This window comes from Leptodactylus fuscus, chromosome 2 (assembly GCF_031893055.1).
Source record: "Leptodactylus fuscus isolate aLepFus1 chromosome 2, aLepFus1.hap2, whole genome shotgun sequence".
Classification (NCBI taxonomy): domain Eukaryota; kingdom Metazoa; phylum Chordata; class Amphibia; order Anura; family Leptodactylidae; genus Leptodactylus; species Leptodactylus fuscus.
In genome coordinates, this window is record NC_134266.1 from 257560326 (window position 1) to 257582562 (window position 22237).

Consider the following 22237-nt stretch of genomic DNA (forward strand, 5'->3'; position numbering starts at 1 on the left):
GACAGATATAGTGTCGTCTACACAATTTGCCTCTCGAAATCGAGTAGGGGCCCTGAGAAGAGCAACCTGTCCACCACTTCAATGCACCGTCATTTGGAATCCAAGCAATGGAATCAGTGGCAGGCAGCAACGGCAGGACAAACGTCGCCCGCCGTTCATGCCACTGCCTCTGCTCACAGTGCTGGCGATGCACTCCAGAGGACGAGCCAGGACATCACTTCATCTGCCTCCGCCACTTTGTTGACTTCTCCCTCATCCTCCCCTGTTTCTGTCTTATCTCCTTCTCCTGCACCATCAAAGGCACCATCAGGCGCTTCTTTACAACAACCCACCATCTCTCAGACATTGGAGCGCCGGCAGAAATACACCGCTAACCACCCACCCACGCAAGCCTAGAACGCCAACATCGCTAAACTGCTGGCCCAGGAGAGGTTGGCGTTCCGGCTTGTTGAAACTCCCGCCTTCCCGGACCTGATGGCAACTGTGGCACCTCACTATGCCGTCCCTAGCCGTCTCAACTTCTCCCGGTGTGGCGTCCCCGCCTTGCACCAGCACGTGTCACTCAACATCAGGTGGGCCCTTAGTTCCGCGCTTTGCTGCAAGGTCCACTTGACCACCGACACTTGGACAAGCGCCTGTGGTCAGGGATGCTGCAGTGCTTATCTTTAATGACAGGCAGGGTGAATGTGGTGGAGTCTGTTCCCCGGGTGCAAACTGGGGTGGCCTATCTCCTCTCCCAGGCCAAAATTCATGGCAGGAGTAGACTGAAACCCTACGACGCTGCAACCTCCACCACAGCTACTAGCGGCAAACGCTAAAACACTGGTGTGGGGAGACGTCAGCAGGCGGTGCTGAAGCTCATCAGCTTGGGGGACAGACAGCACAGTGCCTCCGAGGTCAGGGATGCCATCCTGGCTGAGATGGCATTTTTTTTTCCCTGCTACACCTGGGGCCTGGCATTTTTACGCCTGTGATAATGGCTGGAACCTGGTAGCGGCTCTGGAGCTTGCCAGCCTCCAACACGTTCCATGTTTGGCCCACGTCTAACCTAGTGGTGCAAAGTTTTTTAAAAACATACCCAAATGTACCGAAGCTACTGTTGAAAATGCGGCGCTTGTGCGCCCACTTTTGCAAGTGCACAGGAGTCGCTGCTAGCCTAAAAACACTCTAGCAAGGCCTACATCTGTCCAAACACAGGCTGTTGTCCGTCATTCACACACGCTGAAACCCTACAATACCATATCTTGAGCAGGGTGTGTGAGCTGCACAGACCTTTGATGGAGTTCCATCTACAAAACCCAAGGGTTCCTCAAAGTCAGCAACCAAAGTTTCTGCACCATCAGTTTCCAGGGGTGGCAGAGTTATGGCTAGGGGAAGAGGCATGGATAGGGATGATGTCTAGGGGCAAAAGCAGTGTGGATGTGGAGGCAAGCTAAGCAGGAAAAACTGGGGGTACAAGCTAAGGCATGGACTGGGGTGATGTCTAGGGGCAAAAGCAGTGTGGATGTGGAGGCAAGCTAAGCAGGAAAAACTGGGGATACAAGCTAAGGCATGGACTGGGGTGATGTCTAGGGGCAAAAGCAGTGTGGATGTGGAGGCAAGCTAAGCAGGAAAAACTGGGGGTACAAGCTAAGGCATGGACTGGGGTGATGTCTAGGGGCAAAAGCAGTGTGGATGTGGAGGCAAGCTAAGCAGGAAAAACTGGGGGTACAAGCTAAGGCATGGACTGGGGTGATGTCTAGGGGCAAAAGCAGTGTGGATGTGGAGGCAAGCTAAGCAGGAAAAACTGGGGGTAAAAGCTAAGGCATGGACTGGGGTGATGTCTAGGGGCAAAAGCAGTGTGGATGTGGAGGCAAGCAAAGCAGGGAAAATGGTGGCTAGAGGCAAAGGGATGTCCATAGGCAGCAAGGGCAAAGATGCAAAACTCTCCCGTTTCAAGAATTTTCCTGACTTGTTTCCCCACAAAACATTCCTGGGAGGAGGGCTGAAACACCACCCTCCTCCTCCTCCGCTGTTAGATTTACCCCAGCTACGAGCTGAAAACGCTGCAACACTGGTGTGGGGAGACGTCAGCAGGCGGTGCTGAAGCTCATCAGCTTGGGAGACGGACAGCACACTGCCTCTGAGGTCAGGGATGCCATCCTGGATGAGATGGCAATTTGTTTATCCCCGCTGCCCCTGGGGCCAGGTTTTTTAGCTTGTTGGAGGGCTCTGGAGCTTGCCAGCCTCCAACACGTTCCATGCCTGGCCCACATGTTCAATGTAGTGGTGCAATGATTTTTAAAAACATACCCCAAATTAGCTGAGCTAAGGGTGAAAGTGCGGCACTTGGACACCCACTTTCCCAAGTCTACAGTACCTGGAGCTAGCCGCAATACACTCCAGCAAGGCCTACATCTGCCTGAAGCACCTACTGTTGTGCGAGGTCACCACACGCTCTAACCCTAGATACCGTATGTTCAGCAGGGTGTGTGAGCAGCAGAGACCTTTGATGGAGTACCAGCTACAAAACCCAAGGGTTCCTCAGAGTCAGCTCCCTCACTTTCTGCACCATGAGTTTCCATGGGTGGCAGACTTATGGCTAGAGGCACAGGCATGGATAGGGGTGATGTGTAGGGGCAAAAGCAGTTTGGATGTGGAGGCAAGCTAAGCAGCAAAAACTGGGGGTACAAGCAGCCGGTGACATCATCACTGACAAGCACAGCTGTCTGTCAGCTGACAGGCTGACTTTCACCAAAATGAACAGACAATGGATAGACTCATCATATACATGTCAGTTACATGACAAATTTAGTGCAATTTGCAAGTCCAAGATGGTTTGGAGATCTGCGGAGAGGAATCTCACCACCTCTTGCGGGTGCCATCATTTGGAAGGCAAGCCCTGGGCTCAGTGGGTGAGAGCAAGCGCAGGATAATCGTCGTTTGGCCTGGCGGCCACTGCCTCTTCCACTGTTGACAGGGCTGGCGCTGCAGTCCAGACCAGGAGCCAGGACACCTCCACATCTGCCTCTGACACTTTGGGGAGTTCACCCTTATCCTCACCTTTTCCTGCCATTTCTCCTTTTGCCCGCGCCATCATGCGCCTCTTCCCAGCAACTCCCCATCTCCCAAGCCTTTCATTTCATGCTAAAGTACAGCGCAACCCACCCACATGCCCAAGGCTTCAACGGCCTCATCTCAAGAAATCTGGCCCAGGAGATGTTGGAATCCCGGCTGGGGGACACTCTGCCCTTTTTGGGCAGAGTGTCTACTGCGCCACCGCACTGTGCCGTCCACACCAGCACTTTCCCCCAAACATGAGGCGGTCCCTAAATTCAGCGCTTAGCCCTAAAGTTCCATGTGACCAGTTACGAATGGACAAGTGCATGCGGACAGGGACGCTACCTTTCAATTTGGGCACAGTGGTTGAATGTAGTTGAGGCGTGGACCGGGTCGCAAAATGTGGTGGCCTGACTTGTCTCCCCACACAACATTCCTGGGAGGAGGGCTGAAACACCACCCTCCTCCGCTGTTAAATTGACCCCAGCTACGAGCTGGAAACGCTGCAACACTGGTGTGGGGAGACGTCAGCGGGCCGTGCTGAAGCTCATCAGCTTGGGGGCCAGACAGCACACTGCCTACAAAGTGAGTCATGCCATCCTCGATGAGACGGCAATGTGGTTTTTGCCACTGCACCTGGGCCCAGGCATGTTGTCATGTGTGATAATGGCCGTAACCTGGGATTGGCTCTGTAGCTTGGCAGCCTGCAACATATTCCATGCCTGGGCCACGTTTTTAACTCATTGCTGCTAATCTTTTGAAAAAGGTACCCCAATGTTCCTGAGCTACTGGTGAAAGTGTGGCGCTTGTGCGGATAGTTTTTAAAGTGTATAGTTGCCGCTGCTAGCCTCTATGCACTCCTACAACGCCTGTACCTGCTGGAACAACGGCTGTTGTGCGACGTCTCCACACTGCTGGCACTAAACATATCATGTGTTGAGCAGAGTGTGTGAGCAGCACAGACCTTTGATGTAGTTCCAACTCCAAAACCCTCGGGTTCGTCAAAGTCAACTCCCTCAGTTGCTCAACCATGAGTGGCCATGGGTGGCAGACTTATGTGAAATCCCATCCCATCCATTGCACTGGACACGAAACATTAGCATGCGCTCAGCACAACTTCGGATATGGCAGATGCGTTAAGCAGGGTGCAGGGTACAACACAGACCAGGCCCGAGCACCAGGAACAGGTGTTAGAAATACTGCAGCATCTGCCATTTCCTTCCAATTTTGGGGTTTTGGACCCGCCACCGACTTGTCTGGACCTAAGTGGGGATCATGAGACACAGTTGCCATCAAGGCAAGCTGTGGTCATGTGCGGTTTGCAGTAAGGGGGCAGTGCGCAATTGGAAGAGGAGTTGGTGGATGACGAGGCCACCGACCCCACATGGACAGGGGTGATGTCTAGGGGCTAAAGCAGTGTAGATGTAGAGGGAAGCTAAATCAACAAAAAACCTGGGTAGAAGCAAAGGCATAAACTGGGGTGATGTTTAGGGGTGAAAGCAGAGTAGATGTGGAGGGAAGCTAAGCAGCAAAAACAGTGGGTAGAAGCAAAGGCATGCAAAACTCTACCCTGTTGGAAGACTTATTCCTAGGTCTGGAACACGTTAATGGCCCCCCTGGACAAATTACTGCCACTCAGGGGCCTAGTGTCACCAGGAGGGACAAGTATAGGCGCATGTTGTGGGAATACCTGGCCGACACCAGCTCTGTCCTCTCCGATCCCTCTGTGCTCTACAGCCTAAACTTATTTTCTCATCTTTTTTTCTGAACTGCACATCTCTTGCCTGCTTCCTTTGGGATCTTAGAAATGGTGGTCCACTTCCACAGATGGTAACTTCAATAGACAGTGTAACGGGAGTAGCTGAGGGATCGCTGTCTTAACCACTTTTTGGCACAAAATTAACTTCCAAAGCCAAATATGGTGCAAGTATATGATGCAAGGACACCTACACACCTATCTCTGACACATTGGGGAGTTCACCCTCATGCGCCCTTTTGGCCTGCACCATCATGCGCCTCTTCCCAGCCACTCCACATTTCCCAAGCTTTTCATTGCAGGCAGAAGTACAATACAACCCACCCCCATGCCCAAGCCTGTAACAGCCTCATCGATAAACTGCTGGCCCTGGAGATGTTGGTGTTTGTTTATGCTTCTGGAGACCCAGGCCTTCCGTCAGCAGATGGCAGCTGGGGCACCTCCCTATGCTGGGCCTAGCCGTTACTACTTCTCTTGGTGTGCTGTCTCTGCCTTGCGCCTGCATGTGTCCCATAACATCAGTCGGGCCCAGAGCTCTGCGCTTTGCTGCAAGGTCCACTTGACCACCGACACATGGACAAGCGCCTGTGGTCAGGGATGCTGCAGTGCTTATCTTTAATGACAGGCAGGGTGAATGTGGTGGAGTCTGTTCCCCGGGTGCAAACTGGGGTGGCCTATCTCCTCTCCCAGGCCAAAATTCATGGCAGGAGTAGACTGAAACCCTACGAAGCTGCAACCTCCACCCCAGCTACTAGCGGAAAACACTGTAACACTGGCATGGGGAGATGTCAGTAGGCCGTGCTGAAACTGATCAGCTTGGGGGACAGACAGCACAGTGCCTCCGAGGTCAGGGATGCCATCCTGGCTGAGATGGCATTTTTTTTTCCCTGCTACACCTGGGGCCTGGCATTTTTGCGCCTGTGATAATGGCTGGAACCTGGTAGCAGATCTGGAGCTTGCCAGACTCAAACACGGTCCACGCATGGCCCACGTTTTCCAACTTGTTGGTGCCATGTTTCTTTGAAACCTACACCATTGTGCCTGATATACAGGTCAAAGTGGGGCCATTTTCGTAAGTGAGAACTAGCCTCTGCTAGGCAGAAAACATTCAGAGCACACTCCTCTCATCTTCGCACCGTTGGCTGGCGGAGGAAGACGAGGGGGTTGGAGTGGCATCTGATGTCCCTATCCCACACGAGGCTAGAGGGTGCACTTCAGTGCATCCCATTGCTTCACCACAAATGGTGTGAAGGGGAGTGGAAAATGGAGGAAATGGAGAGTGACCCTTACAGTTGGGGCCAGCAAAGGCATGCCAAGTAACACACTGGTACACATGGCTGACTTCATCTTGGGTTGCTTTTCAACACATATTTCACATCATGAAGAACAAATAATACTGGATTTTTTCAAGCCTCGAACCCCGGTCTAGGTCTAATGTCTGTTCCTTTCTTATATTAGGGGAGAGGGAAAAAAAATTACTTCAGTGATACGTTTAGCGTACATAGACTGACTATTAATGTGTATCCCACTTAGTGTTGTTAGGGTTACACACCGTCACAACCTGGCTAAAGCTTCTATAGCTGTTAATAAAGTCAACATAACTTTACGGTATCCAAAAAGACAGCTGGTACCGACAGAGAGCAAGACAAATGTCACCCAAAGCTGTGAGATCTGAACACCCACAGTGACTTTGGCGTCATCATCATTATAAGGGAGCGGGTGGTAATAAATAACTTGGCAGTGCCTAAAACCCAAAAAGCTTATACAACTATATTTACATTAAGATACACAAATGAAACTTTTCAGTAGCATGTCATGAGACAAGCTGATAAGCTCTTCCTTTGTGCAGTGCTATTTGAAAGTTAAACGCTGCCTTTATTTTAATTCTGGAGAAGGTGCAGACATTAGATTTAGAACATGTTGTCTTCATTGTCCAAATCCTCTATATAGGTAACGTGTTTTTCGGGCCGAGCTGTCTGGGAACGAGCTGGTGCAGCACTGACAACCTGGGTGAATATGGCAAGAGCCTGAGATGTAGGGTGAATGAATCCCCAAATTATTTGTGGAATTCCCAGTGAGACAATGGCACTGTATACCAGTATTAAAAATTGTGGGTGCACATAACCCCCATATATTCTTTGAATTCCCAGTGAGACAAAGGAACTGTATAGCAGTATTAAAAATTGTGGGTGCACGTAACCCCCATATATTCTTTGAATTCCCAGTCAGACAATGGCACTGTATACCAGTATTAAAAATTGTGGGTGCACATAACCCCCATATATTCTTTGAATTCCCAGTGAGACAATGGAACTGTATAGCAGTAGCAAAAATTGTGGGTGCACATAACCCCCATATATTCTTTGAATTCCCAGTCAGACAATGGCACTGTATACCAGTATTAAAAATTGTGAGTGCACATAACCCCCATATATTCTTTGAATTCCCAGTGAGACAATGGAACTGTATAGCAGTAGCAAAAATTGTGGGTGCACGTAACCCCCATATATTCTTTGAATTCCCAGTCAGACAATGGCACTATATACCAGTATTAAAAATTGTGGGTGCACATAACCCCCATATATTCTTTGAATTCCCAGTGAGACAATGGAACTGTATAGCAGTATTAAAAATTGTGGGTGCACGTAACCCCCATATATTCTTTGAATTCCCAGTCAGACAATGGCACTGTATACCAGTATTAAAAATTGTGGGTGCACATAACCCCCATATATTCTTTGAATTCCCAGTGAGACAATGGAACTGTATAGCAGTATTAAAAATTGTGGGTGCACGTAACCCCCATATATTCTTTGAATTCCCAGTCAGACAATGGCACTGTATACCAGTAGTAAAAATTGTGGGTGCACGTAACCCCCATATATTCTTTGAATTCCCAGTCAGACAATGGCACTGTATACCAGTAGTAAAAATTGTGGGTGCACATAACCCCCATATATTCTTTGAATTCCCAGTGAGACAATGGCACTGTATACCAGTAGTAAAAATTGTGGGTGCACGTAACCCCCATATATTCTTTGAATTCCCAGTCAGACAATGGCACTATATACCAGTATTAAAAATTGTGGGTGCACATAACCCCCATATATTCTTTGAATTCCCAGTCAGACAATGGCACTGTATACCAGTAGTAAAAATTGTGGGTGCACATAACCCCCATATATTCTTTGAATTCCCAGTCAGACAATGGCACTGTATACCAGTATTAAAAATTGTGGGTGCACATAACCCCCATATATTCTTTGAATTCCCAGTCAGACAATGGCACTGTATACCAGTAGTAAAAATTGTGGGTGCACATAACCCCCATATATTCTTTGAATTCCCAGTGAGACAATGGCACTGTATACCAGTAGTAAAAATTGTGGGTGCACATAACCCCCATATATTCTTTGAATTCCCAGTCAGACAATGGCACTGTATACCAGTAGTAAAAATTGTGGGTGCACATAACCCCCATATATTCTTTGAATTCCCAGTCAGACAATGGCACTGTATACCAGTATTAAAAATTGTGGGTGCACATAACCCCCATATATTCTTTGAATTCCCAGTGAGACAAAGGAACTGTATAGCAGTATTAAAAATTGTGGATGCACGTAACCCCCATATATTCTTTGAATTCCCAGTCAGACAATGGCACTGTATACAAGTATTAAAAATTGTGGGTGCACATAACCCCCATATATTCTTTGAATTCCCAGTCAGACAATGGCACTGTATACCAGTATTAAAAATTGTGGGTGCACATAACCCCCATATATTCTTTGAATTCCCAGTCAGACAATGGCACTATATACCAGTAGTAAAAATTGTGGGTGCACATAACCCCCATATATTCTTTGAATTCCCAGTCAGACAATGGCACTGTATACCAGTATTAAAAATTGTGGGTGCACGTAACCCCCATATATTCTTTGAATTCCCAGTCAGACAATGGCACTGTATACCAGTATTAAAAATTGTGGGTGCACATAACCCCCATATATTCTTTGAATTCCCAGTCAGACAATGGCACTGTATACCAGTAGTAAAAATTGTGGGTGCACATAACCCCCATATATTCTTTGAATTCCCAGTGAGACAATGGCACTGTATACCAGTAGTAAAAATTGTGGGTGCACGTAACCCCCATATATTCTTTGAATTCCCAGTCAGACAATGGCACTGTATACCAGTATTAAAAATTGTGGGTGCACATAACCCCCATATATTCTTTGAATTCCCAGTGAGACAAAGGAACTGTATAGCAGTATTAAAAATTGTGGGTGCACGTAACCCCCATATATTCTTTGAATTCCCAGTCAGACAATGGCACTGTATACCAGTATTAAAAATTGTGGGTGCACATAACCCCCATATATTCTTTGAATTCCCAGTCAGACAATGGCACTATATACCAGTAGTAAAAATTGTGGGTGCACATAACCCCCATATATTCTTTGAATTCCCAGTCAGACAATGGCACTGTATACCAGTATTAAAAATTGTGGGTGCACGTAACCCCCATATATTCTTTGAATTCCCAGTCAGACAATGGCACTGTATACCAGTATTAAAAATTGTGGATGCACATAACCCCCATATATTCTTTGAATTCCCAGTCAGACAATGGCACTGTATACCAGTAGTAAAAATTGTGGGTGCACATAACCCCCATATATTCTTTGAATTCCCAGTGAGACAATGGCACTGTATACCAGTATTAAAAATTGTGGGTGCACATAACCCCCATATATTCTTTGAATTCCCAGTCAGACAATGGCACTATATACCAGTAGTAAAAATTGTGGGTGCACATAACCCCAATATATTCTTTGAATTCCCAGTCAGACAATGGCACTGTATACCAGTATTAAAAATTGTGGGTGCACGTAACCCCCATATATTCTTTGAATTCCCAGTCAGACAATGGCACTGTATACCAGTATTAAAAATTGTGGGTGCACGTAACCCCAATATATTCTTTGAATTCCCAGTCAGACAATGGCACTATATACCAGTAGTAAAAATTGTGGGTGCACATAACCCCAATATATTCTTTGAATTCCCAGTCAGACAATGGCACTGTATACCAGTATTAAAAATTGTGGGTGCACATAACCCCCATATATTCTTTGAATTCCCAGTGAGACAATGGAACTGTATACCAGTAGTAAAAATTGTGGGTGCACGTAACCCCCATATATTCTTTGAATTCCCAGTCAGACAATGGCACTGTATACCAGTATTAAAAATTGTGGGTGCACATAACCCCCATATATTCTTTGAATTCCCAGTCAGACAATGGCACTGTATACCAGTAGTAAAAATTGTGGGTGCACATAACCCCCATATATTCTTTGAATTCCCAGTGAGACAATGGCACTGTATACCAGTAGTAAAAATTGTGGGTGCACGTAACCCCCATATATTCTTTGAATTCCCAGTCAGACAATGGCACTGTATACCAGTATTAAAAATTGTGGGTGCACGTCACCCCAATATATTCTTTGAATTCCCAGTCAGACAATGGCACTATATACCAGTAGCAAAAATTGTGGGTGTATATAGCCCCAATTCTATTGCTAGGGGACTTGCAGGGTATTTCTGAGGTGAAGGTGGGGGGGCACACCGTTGGAACGGGGATTTGGGGTGTATATATGGGGTATACGGGAATACACTGTCAGTGTGTTCCATTCAGGATCCTGGGAAAGCTGGGTTGCGGCGATTGAGCCCGTCAGTGCCACGTTACACTGACAAGCTTCTCCCTGGAATTGAAGTTATATGTAAGCCCAATATATTCTTTGAATTCCCAGTGAGACAATGGCACTATATGGCAGTAGCAAAAATAGTGGGTGTATATAGCCCCAATCCTATTGCTAGGGGACTTGCAGGGTATTTCTGGGGTGAAGGTGGGGGGGCACACCGTTGGAACGGGTATCGGGGGTATATATCGGGTATACGGGAATACACTGACAGTGTATTCCATTCAGGATCCTGGGAAAGCTGGGTTGCGGCGATTGAGCCCGTCAGTGCCACGTTACACTGACAAGCTTCTCCCTGGAATTTAGCTCTTATAAGAGCTGTTGGTTGTCTTCTCCTTCCTATCCTAGCCTGTCCCTGCCTACCCAGAATCTAACCCCTAGCTAACTGGACGGAAACCTCCGTCCTCGGTGAATTGCAAGCTCAGAATGACGCGAAGCTGGGCGGCGCTGTTCTTTTAAATTAGAGGTCACATGTTTTCGGCAGCCAATGGGTTTTGCCTACTTTTTTCAACGTCACCGGTGTCGTAGTTCCTGTCCCACCTACCCTGTGCTGTTATTGGAGCAAAAAAGGCGCCAGGGAAGGTGGGAGGGGAATCGAGTAATGGCGCACTTTACCACGCGGTGTTCGATTCGATTCGAACATGCCGAACAGCCTAATATCCGATCGAACATGAGTTCGATAGAACACTGTTCGCTCATCTCTAGTCACCAAGTCCACAATGACACCTCAGCAAATGAGGACAACACCTCTGGAATGCAACTGGGACAGCAGGGGAAGCATGTCTGGGGGCATCTAACAGGCCCAAGTCCCTGTATTACGCCACTAATAATGCGGGAGCTGACTTTTTCCCATAGGAATGCATTGACCAGCGTTGATTGGCCGAATGCCATAAAGAGTACAGCATTTGGCCAATCAACGCTGGTTCTGCAGGAGGCTCGTCTGTGAGGAGGCAGAGTCTGAGATCGGTCCACAGCAGTCTCCATTGTGGTCCGATCTCAGGTATAGCAGAGGTGACACAGCTCTGCTACATCTCAGGTGTAGCAGAGCTGTGCGCTGAGCTCTGCTACACCTGAGATGCAGCAGAGCTGGCCGTGCGCTGAGCTATGCTACACCTGAGATGCAGCAGAGCTGACTGTGCGCTGAGCTCTGCTACACCTGAGACGCAGCAGAGCTGGCAATGAGCTGAGCTCTGCTACACCTGAGATGCAGCAGAGCTGGCTGTGCGCAGAGCTCTGCTACACCTGAGATGTAGCAGCGCTGTGCGCTCAACGCTGCTACATCTGAGATGTAACAGCGCTGTGTCAACTCTGCTATATCTGAGATGTAGCAGTGCTGTGCTGTGGACCGATCTTAGACTCCGCCTCCTCTGGAAGAACCAGCGTTGATTGGCCGAATGCTGTATACTGTATGGCATTTGGCCAATCAACGCTGGCCAATGCATTCCTATGAGAAAAAGTCAGCAAAGTAACGCAAGCTGACAAGGATCCTGACTAGTATATAATGGGCTACCACGAGATAGAGCCTCAAAGAGCTGTTTGAGTAACATTCCTACATAAATAAAGGTAATCCCTAGCTAACCCTGCCAGTACATCTATCCCTGTCTCACAATCACATAGTTCACAGTCTCATATGACCCGAATCTGAAATCGACCATTCGTATAAAGTAGAAGTCACCTGATTTAGCCAGCCAATTACTTTTTCCGATTTTTTTTCGATGCCTCCGTTGTCGTAGTTCCTGTCCCACCTCCCCTGTGCAGTTATTGGTGCAAAAAAAGCACCAGGGAAGGTGGGAGGAGATACGAATTTTTAGTGCGTTTACCGCGTGGTATTCAATTGGAATTGAATATCTCGAGCAGCCTGATATTTGATCGAATACCAATTTGATTGAATGCCGTTCGCTCATCTCTAGTGCCAATATGTCTTTTCGGCAGTCCAGGGTCTGATCAGTGGCCAGAGCCACATACCTGGTTGATCCTGCCGAGATGAAAGCTTATGTGCATTGAAACCATTAAAGAAATTTGCTAAAAAGTAAGGATGGACAGATCCATATGGGGTTGGAAGGTGACTTGACAGGGGTGTAGTAGATGCAGCAATTAGAGAAGGGACAGGGATGCAGTCAGGAGGTGGAAAACAGGAAAAACGTTGCACAGGAATGAAAAAAAAAAAACATGGCTGTTTTGTTCCAAAAATAGCACCACATCTGTGTACATGGATCCTTGAAGAAAGCAGAAATGTTTTGCTAATACTGCAGACTGGCTAATGCTGTAGACTGTATATAAAAGGAAAGATCCCGGAGGGATAAGGATGGGTTGTGCAGGACCACTTGCCCTTTGGTTGCAGAACTCTTGGTTTCTGGTGGTTTTGAGAGCTGTGGGAGTAGAAAGAAGGAAAAATGCCATCTTTGTTGAGTGAGGGTATCAGGGATGGGGATTGCTCAATTGTCTTCAAAGTGCAAGTAATTCCCAAGTCACCTGTGTTAATGGAGCGGTAGTCCCCATACATGTCTGCTGCTCTATTCACTTCTATGGGACGGACTGCAAGCCGCTCTTTTTCATTCTCATACTTTGCAGAACGTTGCAATATCCGGGAACAAGTGGGAGCAGAGACACTTCTAAAAATGTATTGCACTTAGACCAGTGTATGATCTGCAACTATGCCATGCTATCCTGTGGTACAGTATCAGAAATATAGGAGAGTTTGCAGATGAACAATTGCAGTACCAAAAACTGATTCATTCAATTCTAAGGGGCTTTCGAATTTGGGTTAAGCTAAATATTCAGGAATCTTCTGTCCAAAAGATCCAGTGCTGTCCACTGATAATTCAGTATTTTATTCTGATTAATTTATTGGTCTGAAAATCTCAATGACATCATGTGATCGGCGCCATCGCCTTGAGCATTTTAATGTTCTGTTCATCAGAATCCATTCAGTCATTTAACCATGTTATGCAAATTAGGGTATAGTAGCCAAGTGGGCGGTAACATTGTGGTTCATCGGGGTGGAGTCTCTCTGGGGCGTGTCACCACCCACCCTAATCTGCATCAACACTAAAAGTGCTTATATCTTTGGAATGGCTGAATGGATTTGGATAATCAAAACACCCAAATGTTCAGGGTGAGAACACCGATCAGGTGATATATGACATTGGGCTTTTCAGATCTTTTGACAGGTCCCTTTTAAGGCCGTAGTGCTTATTTCTTTATTATAGCAGATCAGTGTCCCTTCCCTGGTAAGATTAAAAATCTAAAATTCTTTAATTGTACCTCTAGTTTGGGAAGTGGTTATGTTTCTGTCTATCTATATCCATGTCTATCTATCTATCTATCTATCTATCTATCTCCTATCTATCTATCTCCTATCTATCTATCTATCTATCTATATTAGAGATGAGCGAACACTAAAATGTTCGAGGTTCGAAATTCGATTCGAACAGCCGCTCACTGTTCGAGTGTTCGAATGGGTTTCGAACCCCATTATAGTCTATGGGGAACATAAACTCGTTAAGGGGGAAACCCAAATTCGTGTCTGGAGGGTCACCAAGTCCACTATGACACCCCAGGAAATGATACCAACACCCTGGAATGACACTGGGACAGCAGGGGAAGCATGTCTGGGGGCATAAAAGTCACTTTATTTCATGGAAATCCCTGTCAGTTTGCGATTTTCGCAAGCTAACTTTTCCCCATAGAAATGCATTGGCCAGTGCTGATTGGCCAGAGTACGGAACTCGACCAATCAGCGCTGGCTCTGCTGGAGGAGGCGGAGTCTAAGATAGCTCCACACCAGTCTCCATTCAGGTCCGACCTTAGACTCCGCCTCCTCCGGCAGAGCCAGCGCTGATTGGCCGAAGGCTGGCCAATGCATTCCTATGCGAATGCAGACTTAGCAGTGCTGAGTCAGTTTTGCTCAACTACACATCTGATGCACACTCGGCACTGCTACATCAGATGTAGCAATCTGATGTAGCAGAGCCGAGGGTGCACTAGAACCCCTGTGCAAACTCAGTTCACGCTAATAGAATGCATTGGCCAGCGCTGATTGGCCAATGCATTCTATTAGCCCGATGAAGTAGAGCTGAATGTGTGTGCTAAGCACACACATTCAGCACTGCTTCATCACGCCAATACAATGCATTAGCCAGTGCTGATTGGCCAGAGTACGGAATTCGGCCAATCAGCGCTGGCCAATGCATTCTATTAGCCCGATGAAGTAGAGCTGAATGTGTGTGCTAAGCACACACATTCAGCACTGCTTCATCAAGCCAATACAATGCATTAGCCAGTGCTGATTGGCCAGAGTACGGAATTCGGCCAATCAGCGCTGGCTCTGCTGGAGGAGGCGGAGTCTAAGGTCGGACCTGAATGGAGACTGGTGTGGAGCGATCTTAGACTCCGCCTCCTCCAGCAGAGCCAGCGCTGATTGGCCGAATTCCGTACTCTGGCCAATCAGCACTGGCTAATGCATTGTATTGGCGTGATGAAGCAGTGCTGAATGTGTGTGCTTAGCACACACATTCAGCTCTACTTCATCGGGCTAATAGAATGCATTGGCCAGCGCTGATTGGCCGAATTCCGTACTCTGGCCAATCAGTGCTGGCCAATGCATTCTATTAGCTTGATGAAGCAGAGTGTGCACAAGGGTTCAAGCGCACCCTCGGCTCTGATGTAGCAGAGCCGAGGCTGCACAAGGGTTCAAGCGCACCCTCGGCTCTGATGTAGGAGAGCCGAGGGTGCACTTGAACCCTTGTGCAGCCTCGGCTCTGCTACATCAGAGCCGAGGGTGCGCTTGAACCCTTGTGCACACTCTGCTTCATCAAGCTAATAGAATGCATTGGCCAGCGCTGATTGGCCAATGTATTCTATTAGCCTGATGAAGTAGAGCTGAATGTGTGTGCTAAGCACACACATTCAGCTCTACTTCAACGGGCTAATAAAATGCATTGGCCAGCGCTGATTGGCCAGAGTACGGAACTCGACCAATCAGCGCTGGCTCTGCTGGAGGAGGCGGAGTCTAAGATCGCTCCACACCAGTCTCCATTCAGGTCCGACCTTAGACTCCGCCTCCTCCAGCAGAGCCAGCGCTGATTGGCCGAATTCCGTACTCTGGCCAATCAGCACTGGCTAATGCATTGTATTGGCGTGATGAAGCAGTGCTGAATGTGTGTGCTTAGCACACACATTCAGCTCTACTTCATCGGGCTAATAGAATGCATTGGCCAATCAGCGCTGGCCAATGCATTCTATTAGCGTGAACTGAGTTTGCACAGGGGTTCTAGTGCACCCTCGGCTCTGCTACATCAGATTGCTACATCTGATGTAGCAGTGCCGAGTGTGCATCAGATGTGTAGTTGAGCAAAACTGACTCAGCACTGCTAAGTCTCTGCATTCGCATAGGAATGCATTGGCCAGCCTTCGGCCAATCAGCGCTGGCTCTGCCGGAGGAGGCGGAGTCTAAGGTCGGACCTGAATGGAGACTGGTGTGGAGCGATCTTAGACTCCGCCTCCTCCAGCAGAGCCAGCGCTGATTGGTCGAGTTCCGTACTCTGGCCAATCAGCGCTGGCCAATGCATTCTATTAGCCCGATGAAGTAGAGCTGAATGTGTGTGCTTAGCACACACATTCAGCTCTACTTCATCAGGCTAATAGAATACATTGGCCAATCAGCGCTGGCCAATGCATTCTATTAGCTTGATGAAGCAGAGTGTGCACAAGGGTTCAAGCGCACCCTCGGCTCTGATGTAGCAGAGCTGAGGGTGCACAAGGGTTCAAGTGCACCCTCGGCTCTCCTACATCAGAGCCGAGGGTGCGCTTGAACCCTTGTGCAGCCTCGGCTCTGCTACATCAGAGCCGAGGGTGCGCTTGAACCCTTGTGCACACTCTGCTTCATCAAGCTAATAGAATGCATTGGCCAGCACTGATTGGCCAGAGTACGGAATTCGGCCAATCAGCGCTGGCCAATGCATCCCTATGGGAAAAAGTTTATCTCACAAAAATCACAATTACACACCCGATAGAGCCCCAAAAAGTTATTTTTAATAACATTCCCCCCTAAATAAAGGTTATCCCTAGCTATCCCTGCCTGTACAGCTATCCCTGTCTCATAGTCACAAAGTTCACATTCTCATATGACCCGGATTTGAAATCCACTATTCGTCTAAAATGGAGGTCACCTGATTTCGGCAGCCAATGACTTTTTCCAATTTTTTTCAATGCCCCCAGTGTCGTAGTTCCTGTCCCACCTCCCCTGCGCTGTTATTGGTGCAAAAAAGGCGCCAGGGAAGGTGGGAGGGGAATCGAATTTTGGCGCACTTTACCACGTGGTGTTCGATTCGATTCGAACATGGCGAACACCCTGATATCCGATCGAACATGTGTTCGATAGAACACTGTTCGCTCATCTCTAATCTATATACATTTCTAATATATACTTTACATGTGATATCTATAGATATTCTGTGCTACAAACCGCCGTATATTTCCCGAGGTCATAGGTAGCACATTGATGCCTCCTGCACCGCAGTGCACCAGATGGTCTATAGTTATCCTGTTCCACATGATTTACTATGTGCCCGAAGATACTGAAAGATGAAGCCAAAAGCTGAACATTTTTTCTAAACTTTTGACAGATGCAGGCCTTCTCACTGATTTTCTTCTATTCTCAGGGAGTCTCGTATCATTCGCCATCAGTGACAGACGCCACACTCACCGCCGAGGCCCTTGACCAGACTATTGCTATGTTTGACACCGTTGAAGAGCTACTTAAACACTTCAATCCTGACACGTGGCAAGAGGATCTGGAGAATCTATACACCGATACATCTCAATTTCGTGGAAGAACCTTTCAAGAACGAAAATCTAAAGGTAAGAGGAAATTCCTAAACATGATTGAATAAAACACCCAAGCGAGAAGAATATCACTCGTGGTACATAATTGCCTTTGACCAAATTTTTCCCAAAATATAGTTATTGTTTCATCCATTTTCAATTCCATCTGATTTTCTAGCGAGCATGTGATAGACGTGTTCCTACTGTATACTACAGCCAATCTGAGTAGGCAGAGCAGGTCCCATGCCAAGCCAAAACTGAAATCTACACCAGTCCAGGACTAGCATAAATTTCAGGTACCGTATGACTCAAGCTAGTTCTGGTGACACTTTCCCTGGTCTGCCTTGATCTCCACTGTTTTTCAAAGACTTCTCTAAAATTTGGCATGCAGATTGGAAAATGTGCCCAAAATTTGGCACTTATGCCACAGAAAATTGGGCTGCTCATTTTACCAGAATCCCCCAATTTGTGAAATAGGACGAAGGTGTAAAATGAATCTAGTTATCTCTAATGCAAAATCTTTACCAAGACCCACCACCAATTAAAACCCCTTTGTCTTCTTTTGTGGCACAAGACCTTTGAGTCCACTCAAGATGCCCCCTGCCCTCCATATTAACCCCTCAGTATAGTGGGCAGCTAAAACATCTTCAAAGGCAAGTGGGCAAATTGTAAAAGGCCTGAATGGAACCCAAAACATTTACCTCTGTGTCACGAAGGGTTAATGACAGCTACCGTAAATGCCAAGAAAAAGTCCTTAATCCAACCGTTGAACAAAACAAAGAAATGGTGGAAGTTCTCTTTAAAGGGGCTTTTCATTTTAGACAAACTCATTTCTTTACAAAGGTGACCCTTGCATAAGCTGTTCACAGGGTGTCCTCCACTGATCATCTGTCATGAGGGAACCTGACACCAAGTGTTACATTTCCCTGCACTGCCCCCACAGGGGAATTAAAGTACTGCATTACACAATTGCTATTGAATTGGATGGGCTATCTATGTAATGTATAAATGTGCTGGATCCTTAAAAGCAAGAGAAACACTTTGCAACTAATAGATTAGAGTACTGGAAGGTAGACCCCCTCCTCTAATATCTTAGAATTCCCTAAAAATAGACAATAGAAACCAAGTAACAAGTTTTTGTAAAACATAAAAACGTGCAGAAGTCTATGCATCTGGTGACTGCTCAAGCCTATCAAATACTATTGAGCAGTCACTTGGTATTTTTCTCAATTTTTACATGCAGTTGGGCAGCGACACATTGTTCATCGTCTGGTAATTACAGAGCGGCGTAAACAATTACAATATTTTAATAGAGATTCATAGGGGCTTCAATAATTCCATCATTAGCAAAGCAGAAAAGGTGTAAAAAATAGCAGGTGATAAAAGCTTACATTGGAGGCAAATGTTAAATGAGTCACTGGAGTTAAGCAAATGCTGTCATTTTAGAGAATTGGAATCCATTAAAATTGCGTAAAAAGTATCGATCGGATAATCTGGGATGAGGACTTTTGATTGCGGCAGTTATAGAAGGTTTGTCTGGATTCTTATACGTATCTAATATAACAGACTTCATTGTCGCAGGTGATCATTGACGCTCGGGATGATGAGGCTCGGTGGTAATAAGGCAAAGTATTGGCAAAGCAATTGATACATCATACTTAAGAACTCTGGTGTTAGAAAGCTGAGAGAAAGAAATGTAGCATTGGATGTCATCGATTCAGTCCTATGGAGCTAAAAACAAGTGTTAGGCCTTTGACATTCAGAGCTACAAGAATAGGTATTAGATAGATAGATAGATAGATAGATAGATAGATAGATAGATAGGAGATAGATAGATAGATAGATAGATAGATAGATAGATAGATAGGAGATAGATAGATAGATAGATAGATAGATAGATAGATAGATAGGAGATAAATAGATAGATAGATAGATAGATAGATAGATAGATAGATAGGAGATAGATAGATAGATAGATAGATAGATAGATAGATAGATAGATAGGAGATAGATAGATAGATAGATAGATAGATAGATGATAAATAGATAGATAGATAGATAGATAGATAGATAGATATAGATAGGAGATAGATAGATAGATAGATAGATAGGAGATAGATAGATAGATAGATAGATAGATAGATAGATAGATAGATAGATAGATAGATAGATAGATAGGAGATAGATAGATAGATAGATAGATAGATAGATAGATAGATAGATAGATAGGAGATAAATAGATAGATAGATAGATAGATAGATAGGAGATAGATAGATAGATAGATAGATAGATAGGAGATAGATAGATAGATAGATAGATAGATAGATAGATAGATAGGAGATAGATAAATAAATAGATAGATAGATAGATAGATAGATAGATAGGAGATAGATAGATAGATAGATAGATAGATAGATAGATAGGAGATAGATAAATAAATAGATAGATAGATAGATAGATAGATAGGAGATAGATAGATAGATAGATAGATAGGAGATAAATAGATAGATAGATAGATAGATAGATAGATAGATAGATAGATAGGAGATAGATAAATAAATAGATAGATAGATAGATAGATAGGAGATAGATAGATAGATAGATAGATAGATAGATAGATAGATATATAGATAGATAGGAGATAGATAAATAAATAGATAGATAGATAGATAGATAGATAGGAGATAGATAGATAGATAGATAGATAGATAGGAGATAGATAGATAGATAGATAGGAGATAGATAGATAGATAGATAGATAGATAGATAGATAGATAGGAGATAGATAGATAGATAGATAGATAGATAGATAATAGATAGATAGATAGATAGATAGGAGATAGATAGATAGATAGATAGATAGATAGATGATAGACAGATAGATAGATAGATAGATAGATAGATAGAAGGATAGATAGATAGATAGATAGATAGATAGATAGATAGATAGATAGAAGATAGATAGATAGATAGATAGATAGATAGATGATAGAGATAGATAGATAGATAGATAGATAGATAGATAGATAGATAGATAGATAGATCGAAGGATAGATAGATAGATAGATAGATAGATAGATAGATAGATAGATAGATAGATAGATAGAAGGATACATAGATAGATAGATAGATAGATAGATAGATAGATAGATAGGAGATAGATAGATAGATAGATAGATAGATAGATAGATAGATAATAGATAGATAGATAGATAGATAGATAATAGATAGATAGATAGATAGATAGATAGATAGGAGATAGATAGATAGATAGATAGATAGATAGATAGATAGATAGATAGATAGGAGATAGATAGATAGATAGATAGATACTAGATAGATAGATAGATAGATAGATAGATAGATGATAGATAGATAGATAGATAGATAGATAGATAGATAGATAGATAGATAGGAGATAGATAGATAGATAGATAGATAGATACATAGATAGATAGATAGATAGATAGATAGATAGATAGATAGATAGAGTTAAATCTAAGGTTTCAGCGATCAGACCCCCACCTATATTTATCCTTTATTCTTTGGACAGAGGATAATAACTTTCCGTGATCTAACCCCTTTATAGCCATACATCTTACACTGTATATTCCATTGATAAGGTATTGTTTGTCTACGCTGACCTTCTAGCTCAATAATTTGCGCTGCACGTTTCGACCAATGTTATGTGATTTTTTAACCCTCCACACACTGCAGTTCATAGGGCGGATATGCTGCGGATAAACGATCATTTTTATATCAATGCTAAAGATTTTCTCTTCTATCAGTTGATCGTAGAACACGTGTACACTGGGCAGACGCGGTTGCCCATTTGGCTGATCATCGGCCTGTGTAAAGACCCTTTAGCCATGGCTGAAAAATATCTATCACATGTATACAGTATTTCTGTGGGCTATGGAAATTAGATTTGGGGGGCAGAAACTTACGTGAATAAATTCATTCTGTGGCGAGCATTGGGGAATATGTCAACTTTATATAAATGATGGAAAACAAACAGTACATGACTGGTACCCATAATAGTCTCCACTTACACCAGAACAGCAGACCGCATCATTAACTAAACACAGCGAGTGTCGGAGATCTGATCGATGACTTGAGTGGAAGCGGGCTCAGCGCTGGCACTGTACTAGGATGTCTCTGGCACTGCGAGGGGTTTTCCATTACTCATAAAACATGACACTGTGGCTGTTGTAGGAAGCCGGTGCCAAGTGGCAGAATGCCCCCACTGCTAACACAAATTATACAAACACACATCCACCAAGAGTCGAAAACCATTTCATGGTCATTTATCACACGAGATTCCATGTAATGTGTTCCGTAAAAGTACAAAAATATGGAACGTTCACGAACGCGTCGGCTTTACATTGATGACTCGGCGTGTATTTTTTTTGCAGTGAATCTGGACAAGCTGAATGATGATGTCAAGAGATACAGCTGCACCCCGAGGAACTTCACAGTCAATCTTCGGGAAGAGCTGAAGATTACCAATGCCGTTTTCTTTCCGCGGTGCCTCCTTGTCAAGCGATGCGGAGGGAGCTGTGGTTGTGGCAGTCCCTATTCCAAATCTTGTATATGCACGTCTGGGAAAACCGTGAAAAAATTTCATGAGGTAACCACATTGAGCTATTACATATAGTATGAGAAGTATATTGTGTATTGTTTTATGAACTCTAGCGCCCCATCTGCCTGAATGGGGAACTGGTGGCTAAATGTGAATATTTTTGCCATATACTCCACGAGGAGTAATTACTATTGGACGATACTTGTGGAGAAAAGTTGGACGATAGGTATGTAAATAAATTGGAAATTTTTTAAAGAAATTTTTGG

The 22237-nt window shown here is 45.0% G+C and overlaps 2 protein-coding genes across 2 annotated transcripts in view; one reads left to right on the forward strand and one right to left on the reverse strand.

The window, feature by feature from the left end:
- GRIA4 (glutamate ionotropic receptor AMPA type subunit 4) overlaps positions 1-22237 on the reverse strand; it is a 699790-nt gene that overhangs the window by 605615 nt on the left and 71938 nt on the right. The gene's annotated exons all lie outside the window — the stretch shown is intronic.
- PDGFD (platelet derived growth factor D) overlaps positions 1-22237 on the forward strand; it is a 138341-nt gene that overhangs the window by 99320 nt on the left and 16784 nt on the right. Inside the window, exons 5-6 of the mRNA XM_075266139.1 lie at positions 17226-17424; positions 21805-22019. Of these exons, the coding sequence (XP_075122240.1) occupies positions 17226-17424; positions 21805-22019 (414 nt within the window). The remainder of the gene's footprint in view (positions 1-17225; positions 17425-21804; positions 22020-22237) is intronic.